The 11,242-nt window shown below is 40.7% G+C and overlaps 1 protein-coding gene across 1 annotated transcript in view; it reads left to right on the forward strand.

Moving 5' to 3' along the window:
* LOC107693534 (histone-lysine N-methyltransferase 2C-like) overlaps positions 1-11,242 on the forward strand; it is a 123,780-nt gene that overhangs the window by 92,078 nt on the left and 20,460 nt on the right. The window contains exons 35-44 of the mRNA XM_016492958.1: positions 884-957; positions 1,751-1,954; positions 2,519-2,587; positions 4,365-6,218; positions 6,340-6,656; positions 6,754-8,429; positions 8,571-8,682; positions 8,796-8,862; positions 8,982-9,045; positions 9,264-9,496. Coding sequence (XP_016348444.1) covers positions 884-957; positions 1,751-1,954; positions 2,519-2,587; positions 4,365-6,218; positions 6,340-6,656; positions 6,754-8,429; positions 8,571-8,682; positions 8,796-8,862; positions 8,982-9,045; positions 9,264-9,496 — 4,670 coding nt within the window. The remainder of the gene's footprint in view (positions 1-883; positions 958-1,750; positions 1,955-2,518; positions 2,588-4,364; positions 6,219-6,339; positions 6,657-6,753; positions 8,430-8,570; positions 8,683-8,795; positions 8,863-8,981; positions 9,046-9,263; positions 9,497-11,242) is intronic.

An 11,242-nucleotide genomic window follows, 5' to 3' on the forward strand; every position in this document is an offset into this window, starting at 1 on the left:
TAGGGATGTCCCGATCAGGTTTTTTGCCCCCGATCCGATCTGATCCGAGTCATTGAATATTGAATATCTGCCAATACGGAGTCCTGATCCGATACTTCCTAGTGTGTCCTATTCCTTGTGTTCCTAGTAGTTATTAAAACCAATCCAATGTACACAGAGTTATGCAGAGAGTAAAAGTTATATATATATATTTATATATATATATATATATATAAGATACACTCTCTCTATGTATATATTTGCACATACTGTATAAAGACATTGATAGAACATGGGACTTCTGATGTAAACTTCTTGTATTTTATGCATACAATAAGCATAATAATTGCAACATAAAGATAAAAAAGTGGAGATATGGTTAGAAAGCATGAAACTCACTGTGTCAGAATGCCAGTCTGTCAGTCAAATCGGAAGCAAGACGCAACCCATAGCAACACTTTATGGTAACGACGTTTTAGATAGTCTGACCGCAGATAAAAGTAAATGATAAATGAATATGTGATCGTTGCAAAAGTGCGCATCAAATGCATTGAACACAGAAGCTCAAACATGTGTGACAAGCTAGAACAGGCCTCACTGGTTTCTTCTTCTTTTGGTTTTAATGATGGCTGAACACATGCATACGAGTGTCGACATAATAGACGTACTGCACGTCACCGGCATGACAGCAAAAAATGAATGATCGGCCCCGATCCCGATCCTTGAGATCTGCACGGGACATCCCTAGTATGAAATCTAACATTTTATATATTAATGCAATTAAGAAAGTTAATATGGTATATTTAGATTTACATGTTGACCTTAATGGACACGATCTCTTCTTAATATCCCTCAATGTTATACTTCTAATAGATACTTTTATTTTTATGTTATAACCTTACAGACTGGTCAACACGAGTAAAACAAATTGCAAAACTCTGGAGAAAAGCAAGTTCACAGGACCGGGCTCCATATGTGGTAAGTTACACAGTATCTGCTGCAATACATTGAGTTTATCATCATCACCAGCATATGTAATGTTTGGAATGCTGGTGTGCTGGCTTGTCGAACAGCTTCATCTGCTAAATTTGCCTGGTGAATAACATGGCTATGCTGGTCTACCCGTTCTATCAGGCCACCACTAAACAGAATAGACCAGCTTAAGCCCTATTCGGGTTTTACTACAAATAAATACAAAAAATTTAATTGTTAAACTAAAATAACCACACATTAACCATGGTTTTGCTATACTAGCCATATAACTTCACTATGGCATTTGTAGTAAAACTGTGGTTATACTATGGTAATCAATCCGAATTGCTATACGCAATGCACGCATACAGAGCCTGTGATCTCTGCGACGCCCAGATGTACAAAACAGACCCTCCCTCCCGCCTCTATAATAAACATGGAGATGTTAGTCTTGTCCGAATTGGTACATGAAAATCACAGACGTCAGGTGATAAGAATCAAAACTCAAACGTAGTTTAGAAAACTAGTCCCGTCCGAATAGGGCTTATGATGACCCCAAAGTCCCCACAAAAAGAATAAATTGGACCCAAGGAGCTCATTACGGTCTAAGAGATAAATACATTTCAAAAGATATGATTAAAGGGAACATTACCTTGACGTGAAAGAGTGCCACTTAAAATAAAAACGCTTTTAGACAATTAGTCTAAAAACCATGTAATTTTAGCAAATTTATGCAACTTTTGAATTTCAATGGTCTTTCTTTGATATCAACACTGCACAACCACTCTACCATTCACAGCAAAAGGCCAGAGATAACAGGGCAGCCCTGCGCATTAACAAAGTTCAGATGTCCAACGAGACCATTAAGCGGCAGCCGCCTCAGCCAGAGCAGCCTTTAGAAGTGTTTGATCCTGCTATTCCACCACTGGACCCGGAATTACTGTTCAAAGATCCACTGAAGCACAAGGAATCAGAGCATGAACAAGAATGGAAGTATAGACAGGTAAGTCCTCTATAGACATTTGTTTGGAAAAGAGATAAATTACTTATTGACAGCCAGAAATGTTTTGGTTTTGTCAAATAAATGATATAAATGACATTTCTATGATTTGTAAAACTGAGACACAAGTTTTATTTTTCAATGAGAATTATTTTAATGCATGTTTAGTCTGGTGGTGGACATCAAACAAGTTTGCAGAATAATAGAAGAGTTACATTAAAAACAATAAACGTGTAACAAATGTGTCACAACTAGGGCTGTGACGGTATGGGATTTTTTCTTACCGTGGTGAAGAAGCAACAAATCACACGGTTTGGCGGTTTATCGCACCCACCCCCCCGCCACGGACTTTTGATAAAGAATGCATGCAGCTTGTAAATGAACATAGTAATGAATAATAATAAAGTAGTCTTCTTTATTATTAAAACAGCAAATTATATTAACATAAAATAATATTTATTTCTATAACTTTGTTGTTTTTTCGATATCTTTTGAGTTTAATAGGAATTATGGAACAGTCTTTGTCATTGTTTGTAACCCATTCTTTGTACAATAAATTATTAAAAGAATAACAACCTGAGAAAGCTGCAGAAAGAACAAGCCGAGCTCAACATGCCCCAACATTGCTTAGTTCTGGTGAGTTGTGCTAAACTTCGATTCCTATTTCTTTAGACATTGTTTTTCGGGTAACAGTCCGTGGATATAAACGCACTCATCCAAACGTAACTTGTTAAAACTTTGAATAATATTATTTAACTATTAATTAGGCTACATTTATAATAACAACCTTTTTTTAAATGCAACATAAAAGAGGCTTTTTTTCTGATTTGGGTTTTGCAAAATAAAAAGGGAACATCAGGCTGTAGTCTGTACAAGGTTATATTCTGTATCCGCACCCACCCGCTCCCGCTATATATTCACTCTTTGTTCACCCGCTGTCCGCTTAGAATAATTTTCTTCCTGACCCGACCGTTCACTCTAAATGTAGATCTCGTTTCCAGAATCTCACATTTAAATTTCCACTACTGAAAGAGAGAGAGAGATAACAATAAAAATTGTATTTATTTTATTCGTCATGTCCAGAATCAAATTAGTTTTACATTTTGCTGTCAATACAATAAGAAAAAGTGTTGCAGAGAAAAAATATTAAAAATGTAAGTTGTACAAAAAAAAAAAGCTTATTTGTTATTTTTATTCGTCTTGTCAAAATACAAAATTCGTTTAAAGGGGTCATATGATGCGATTTCAATTTTTCCTTTCCCGCTCACTCAAGCCGGCCTCCGCTCACTCTAGGCCGCCAGCCGCTGCTCACTCTAGGCCTCCGGCCTCCGCTCAATCTAGCCCGCCCCACCGTGTGTGACGCTGTGTTTCGTTGTGAAAGCGAAACTACTTTGTTTGGCCTTCCAAAAGAGGACACAACACAGTAGGAAAAGTGTCGCAGAGAAAGAAAAAAAAATTGTCATTTAAAATTATAAGCAAAATATGAACAAAACCGTTGCCTTTTAGTCATTGCGAAATGAAATCACTTTTTAACCAAACAATTTAACATCCCTGAGAAGACTTGCCTGACGTGGGTTTCTCTGCCTGGCGCGTGCATAACAGTCCTGAGCGCAGGCTGTACCGGTGGTCGATAAGAGTGAGTAAAGCGCAGACATGCTGTTCTTAAAGGGGTCATAGGATGCTACATGCACTTTTACAAGTTGTTTGAACTGAAATGTGTGTTGGCAGTGTGTGTCCACAACCACCCTATAATGATAAAAATCCATATGCTGTTCTGAAAGGACGTCGGGAATGGGATATTGTTAGACCGCCTGCTCCCGTTCAGATTACACCAGAGTTACCGACTGCTACCGTGTTTTATTCGGGAATTTAATCCCGCGTCACAAGAAATCTGGTCATGTCCCGCGGGAATGCAGACCTCTAGCTTCCTCCTGCAAATACCTTGCAAAAAAAGTGCGGTGATGACGGTTATGACCTCAACACCGGTTATCGTCACAGCCCTAGTCACAACTGCATTTTGTGCTACAGTTTTTAATGTTTGCATGAGCAGCCTTCAAAATAAACTCTACTAAAGCATATTTCTTTACTTGAGAGGGCGGAAAGGAATATGAAAAATGTTTGAAATGTGACATTTTCTTCATGCATAAACTCAGACATCTTAGGAACTTCTCAGAACTTTAAATGAATTACATCTGTGTGTTCCCTTTTGCCAAGAATTAATTAAGCTTGTCAAAAGACAGAAAAATAGTTTTAAACTCTAAAATAAAGAATTTATATTTATGTTAGCTTAATTTATTACTATTCAATGAATTTAATTGCAATTGTAATAGATTATGTCATTTAAATAAATCACACATGGTACATTTTCTTATTATTTAATAATTATTATATATTTTTTCACTTACTGTTGAAGCAAATGAGACAGAAAAGTAGGCAGCAAGCTAAGATCGAAGCTACACAGAAACTTGAGCAGGTGAAGAATGAACAACTTCAGCAGCAGCAGCAACAACTTCCATCAATCAGCCAATCTGAGCATGACTCTTCTGGTCACCTGAATAGTCCAGTATCTGTGCACTCCAACAGTGGAAACATGTCTCCCAAGCAGCCCAGTTCATCAAAGTCACAGCTGCCCGACACGCCGACATCGTGTTCCCCAGATGACGTCTTTTTGCGCCCTCATCCACCACCCCCATCTTCAGGATCTCAGCCACAGAGCCCTCAGATGTTCTCCCCAAGCTCCTCTGGCTCCAGACCATCCTCACCCTGGGATCCCTACACCAAAATGGTAGGCACACCCAGACCACCACCTACTGGGCAGGGAACTCCACGCCGTAACTCGGAATCAGGGAAATCTCCCAGAGGTCTTTCAGAGCCAATTGGCTCTCCAACAGCCATATGTAATGACCCCTATACCAAGCCCCCAGGCACCCCAAGGCCAACAGGAGCTACAGACCCTTTTCTCAAACCTATGTGCCCTCCCAGAGCAAGTCAGACAGTGGAAGGGAGGCATCTTATTGGCTCCCCAAGCCATGATCCATTCTCTAGGGTGTCTGTGAGAAAGGAAGCCTACCAGAGGATGCCCCAGGGCAGGATGATACTCTCAGACCCATATGCTCGTCCTTTACTCACTCCTATCCCAGGCAGCAATGAATCAGGGTCCATCCAGGTCTTTAAAACCCCTATGCCACCCCCTCAGGCTCAGGAACAATATGCAGGTATGCATGCACAGAGAGCAAGTGGGGATCCCTTCGAAAGACCAATGATGCCCCCTCGTTCTTCTGAATCATTTTCCCAGAATCAACAGAACGATCCTTATGCACAGCCTCCGCTCACTCCTCGTCCTGCAGTAGGTGACGGCTATGCAAATCAGAGGCTTTCACGACAGCCCCAAACCCTCCCTTTTTCTCAGCCTGGGCCAATGGCACGCCAGCCTTCCTGTAACCCATATGCTCGAGCCCCTTCCACCCCTCGGCCAGACTATTCCCAGTGTGATCCCTATGGACAACAGTCTGCTACACCAAGACCTTCGAGTGACCCTTTTGCCCCATCTCTATCGTTTTCTAACCCATACGCTAGAATGCCAGGCACACCTAGACCACATGACCCTGAACCCTACTCTCAGCAGCCTGCATCTCGTCATCCGGTCATGATGAATCAACCCTCTCAGCAGCAGACTCAAAACCGCATAATGTCCCCTATGTCAATGGACCCTTACGCTCAACCCCCTGGGACCCCACGCCCAGGAATGGCAGACCGGTTCCCCAAGTCTCCAAGTCACCAAAGGACTCCTGATCCTTTTAGTCAACCCCCCGGACGGCCACGCCCTGTAGTGCCTGATCCTCACGCACAGTCATTGGGAAGTTCCCAGTCATTACCTAATGATTCATGTGCACATCCCTCACGAACACCTCATCCTGCAGGAGTCGGACAGGGATTGGTACCTGGGCCCATGGCCAATCAAGATCCATTCTCTCCTCTTCAAGTCTTGATGCAAGACTCTTTTGCCAGTCCAATAAAACATGGACCTCAGACCCTTAAACATCTGGGCATGACAGATGAAACCGTATCTCAGCCAATATCCAGTCGACCCAATCAGACTCTCATCCATGACCCTTTTGAGCAGGCCCCCATGAGTCCACATCCTCAATGTGGAGAAAATAAAGAACAACAAGGTTTGGTACAGAGTATGAGTTCCCACCCCATGGGCCAGCCCAGCACTGAAGCTCAAACAGTACCTCTTGCTGAAGCTGAGGAAAGACTCAGACAGGTGTGGTTTTATTTCGTTGCTACTCTATTTAAGATGGTTTATTTGCTTATGAAGTGCACTGTATTAGTTACAATATATAACTTGTACAACACTAATTAACACAATGTTAATTTGTTTACAGCGTCAGCGTATTCGAGAGCTGATCCTCAAACAGCAACAGCAGAAGAGTGCCATACGTCAAGATAAGGGTGTACAGGATCATCCTCTGACCATGCCTCCAGGAACCCCTCAACACTGGAGTCTGGAGTCTACAGGCCAACAGAGTGAAATTTTTAATCGCCCACCACCACCATATCCTGGTCCAGGAGCTGTGAGAGCCCCTCAGAGATTCCATGGGCCATTCCCAGGAGATCAACAGGGGCATTTCCCTGAAGGCCAGTTTCCTATACCACAGTTTCCTGCGGATGCTGACTCGAATATAAGGCAGCTTGGGCCAAGGTGGGTGAATTTATATACTTCAAAACATTTGTATGAAATGTAGGGACTAATGTTATTCAAAAACACTGCAAATATTATGTTCTTTTGTTGATTTTAGGATGCCCCTCACTCCTAATGTCCAAGGTCCTATAGCAGCTCCAAGACCACATCAGATGCACGACCCAATAATTGAAGCTCATCCACAGATGAGAAGATCCATGTCTATGGACTTGGGGAAATCAATAGGAGGCAACCCCTTAGTAACCCCACATTTACCTCCTCGTGGCATGCATGTGCAACAGCACAACATCATGGGGCAGCCTTTCATAGAACTGAGACACAGAGCGCCAGATAGCAGACTTCGGCTTCCCTTTGGAGCTCCTACTATGCAGGGAAATCGAATGGAATTGCCCTCACAGCAACGACCCCCAGGTTTCATGGGTGGCCAAGAAATTGGATTTCCCTTCAATCAAGTTCCAAAGCCAATGGACACAACAATTAATCAGTCTCAGGTAGCTAATACACAGATGCAGGCATCTCTCAGCTTGGGGAATTTACAACAAGCCAATATTCCGCTGAGAGCTGGACATCCACAAATCCCCCTGACGAGGTCTATAAGTCAACCTGCTTCCAGTGAGACTCTCAGTGCTCCCTTACTCACAAGTATTGCTGCTACATCTGCTGTCCAAAACATTGAGGTCCCTTTATCCACAAATGAAGTACCTGAGGAGAAAATCGATACTGATGAATCTGCTGTGAAGGATCTTGAAGATGTTGAGGTGAAGGACCTTGTGGATGCCGATTTAGAGAACTTAAATCTCGATCCAGATGATGGAAAGGACTTGGATCTTGAAACGAATGACCTGCATCTAGATGACTTCTTAACATCTGGGAAATTTGATATAATTGCCTATGCTGATGCTGATTTAGATCTTAGTGAGGACCTGGATCTCGGTGATCCAATAGAAGACCACACTGAGACGTATGATTTCCAAAAGACAAAAGCTGAGAAAAAGACTGATAGTTTTGATGGCTCATCATCGTCATGCTCGACATCAACAGTGAAGGAAGTAGTAGACAAAACTGCTCAGTCTCAAGGTCACATCAGTCCAGACGTTCCTCAGGATCAGGTGTTGGTTTCCTTGAAAACAGAGGAGGTTAGCAAAAATGGAATTAAAGATTGCTTGTCCCGAGACACATCTTGTAAGAATCAGGTAAATGATAGTGCTGCCATTAATCAAGCTGGCTTTGAAAGTGATATTGATGCCAGTTTACAGGCTCCAAAGTCTGGAATTCACCCCGATGCTACTCCAGTGCTTTCAAGCATGCTGGTCAATGTACCACCAGAAGGTGAATCACAGAAGCAGGAACACTCATCAGCACAAGGCAACCCACCAAGTCAGGAAGCTACAGTGTCACTCAGTAGCACTATGCTGGGGCAAGGAAACTTCTCAGTGCAGGGCATGGATACTGGCCTCAGTATTGACCAATCGTTGGTGTCTTCTCATGGTGAAAGCACATTAGAAGTCCCAGGCTCCATTCAGGAACAACAACAAAGCCATATTTTTGGTATGGATCAAAAGGATGCTGTACTCTCAGGGGAACAACACAGTATTCTTGCTCAACAGGCAATGCTGTCACAGCAAGGCAATCAGAACAGACCACTGCTTCTGGAGGAGCAACCACTCCTTCTCCAAGACCTCCTGGATCAGGAGAGACAGGAGCAGCAGCAGCAGAAGCAAATGCAAGCTATGATAAGACAGCATCCCAGTGATTCATTCTTCCCCAACATAGGTAAGGGGTAGCTAATATAACAAGATCTAATTCTGTTCTTCCTTGATTCGAGATTAGGCCTTTCTCTGTTTTGCATGTGGCAAAATGTGTACTTGACTATAATTTACTTAAATTTGCATACTTTTCCATTGATTTATTCAGATTTTGATGCTATCACAGACCCCATAATGAAAGCAAAGATGGTTGCATTGAAAGGAATCAATAAAATGGTGGTCCAGAACAACATGGGAATGTCTCCTATGGTCATGAACAAGTGAGTTAATGGTCTCGTTTATTAGACTGAAATGTTATTAGATTTATTTCAGTGTATGAGCTTTTTCATTAATGGCTTTTCCTTTACTCTCCTCTTCACAAAATCTCAATTAGTGTCCAGACAGGGCAGGAGCTACCAGGCCCTGATGGAGGTATAACTCCAGTGCAGTTGGCTGGACAGGTGAGACTCTTCAGATTTCTTCTTATCAGCAGGCACACATGGAATCTGAGTGTGTAGAACTCCGCACAAAATTCAGCAGATTTCAGTTTGTCTCAATGTTCTGTTAATTTCTCTTTTAGGATGGCAAACTTGCTCCTCACATGGCACGACCCAATCCCCCAAATTTTGGACCAGGATTTTCCCGTAAGTCTTTAGTAATTATGGATATCAGTAATGCAGTCCACATTGGTGTTACTCATCCAGTTATGAAACAAATATTCTGAATATGAAGATGTGTATAATGTGTAATGTAATTCCAAAATAAGCATTTATTAACATATTTAAATTGTCATTTTACACTTAACCACAAAAATGTATTCTGTATGCCAGTAATTATTAATTCCAACCTTTTCCCCATCAAGATGATGCACAGAAGGTTCAGTATGAAGACTGGCTCAGGGAAACCCAGCAGCTGCTTCAGATGCAGCAGAAGTTTTTGGAGGAGCAGATTGGGGCCCATAGAAAGTCAAAAAAAGCCCTGTCAGCCAAGCAGAGAACTGCCAAGAAAGCAGGACGGGAGTTTCCTGAGGAGGATGCAGAGCAGCTGAAACATGTGACAGAGCAGCAGGGGGTGGTGCAGAAACAGCTGGAACAGGTAAAACACACACATAATATCAGTCGTTCATGGTTTGATCTTCATGAGCCGCTTTGCTTACAGATGAAGTCCCTGGCCTCTTTCTGAAAAATAAACTTAATAAAACAATTCTCAGTTTATAAGATAATCTAGAAAAGTATTATAATTGCATTGAAAATTAAATAAAAATACACATATCATTTCATCATTGAAAACAAAGCACCTTATCATTTGATTTAAAGCCCATGCACACTATAACAATAACTATACTAGTGTCCACACCAATGGACGATAGCCATCGGTTTAATTTAAGTGTGTGCTGCAGTTGTCCTCTGCTGCTTTAAATGCTCAAGTTCTTCAGGATTCTGATTGGCTGTCAGTGTTTTTATCGTTCATCAGATTACAAAAAACACTTTGAAAGTGATTAAAATGATATCATTTCTCTGTGTCGTTATCACTAAAGTTGTGGCATGGACATCGTTATTCTCAGAAAATTAGAACAGTTATTAATACTATAGCTATCGCCCTTAGTGTTAACATCTTACCATTTAATAGTTTTTCAGAATGTTTTAATATGAATTAGGGCTGTCAGTCGATTAAAATTTCTAATCTAATTAATTACAGGGTGCTGCGATTAATTAATCTAATTAATCGCAAACTAAATTTGGCTGTGAAAATACCCCCAAAAGATCATTTAAATCTATTATTGTGTTAAATGTTTAGGCTACAATGGTCTAACATAAAGTATGGAACATAAAAGAAGATAATTTGAGAAACATCTCAGTATTTTTTGTTCATGCAATGAAAGTCACTAGTGACCAAAACAGCTTAGTTATAAACAGTATTCAAAATACCTTCTTTTATGTTGTGCAAAAGAAAGTAAATCATTCAGGTTTGAAACAACATGACAGAATTTATTTATTTATTTTTGTTGAACTATCCCTTTAATTATACCTTTTTTTTTAATAAATTAAATTATACTTTAAAGAAGAAACGAAAACTACCAGCAGGAGGTGGTAAATGTATTTATGAGTTGATTCGTTCGAACGGCTGATTCACTCAGGAATGAAGTAAACAGCTCTCTCTATGTCTGCGTCCCAATGTGCACACTATCCATCCTAAATTCTATGTGATATTAGTAATTTTCAATACTACTTAGGGCAGATAGGGTGGATGGTATGCACATTGGGATGCAGGGTAGGAATGGGCTACTGATTATTGGTTCAAACGATTTGTTCAAAATGCGGATTCATTCAGAAACTAAACACCACTGTGTTGCTCAGAGACGCACAGCAATTCTGCTGTGGCTTTTAGGTAATATTTTCGATGGCAAAATTGAACAAAAACTCACAAAATTGTGTTTTAAATATAGCACAATATTAATTTCTTGTTTACTGAACTGTTGTATAAAATCACATTTGTACTTGTTCTTCATGACAAAAACAGCACTCTTGTGATATTGCTCTCGCTGCTCGTGTGATAGTCTGTCGCTTATCCTACGATATAAATATGAGACAGAAACTCATACAGAGGCATTTTTTGCACCATTATCTTGAATTTTAGGGCATAACTGCATTTATGGAGGTGTTGCCCTGCATCATATTTGTCAAAAGTCAACTGTATGAAGTGTAAGATGACATACAGATTTGGGGGCGGGGCCAGTGCCTTAACTGCGCTAAAATATTTTAATCGCGTTATTTTTTCATAATTAATTAAGTTAACGCGTTAAACTGACAGCCCTAATATATATATATATATATATACATA

The sequence above is a fragment of the Sinocyclocheilus anshuiensis genome, unplaced genomic scaffold (genome assembly GCF_001515605.1).
Source record: "Sinocyclocheilus anshuiensis isolate Anshui unplaced genomic scaffold, SAMN03320099.WGS_v1.1 scaffold1630, whole genome shotgun sequence".
NCBI classification, from domain to species: Eukaryota; Metazoa; Chordata; class Actinopteri; order Cypriniformes; family Cyprinidae; genus Sinocyclocheilus; species Sinocyclocheilus anshuiensis.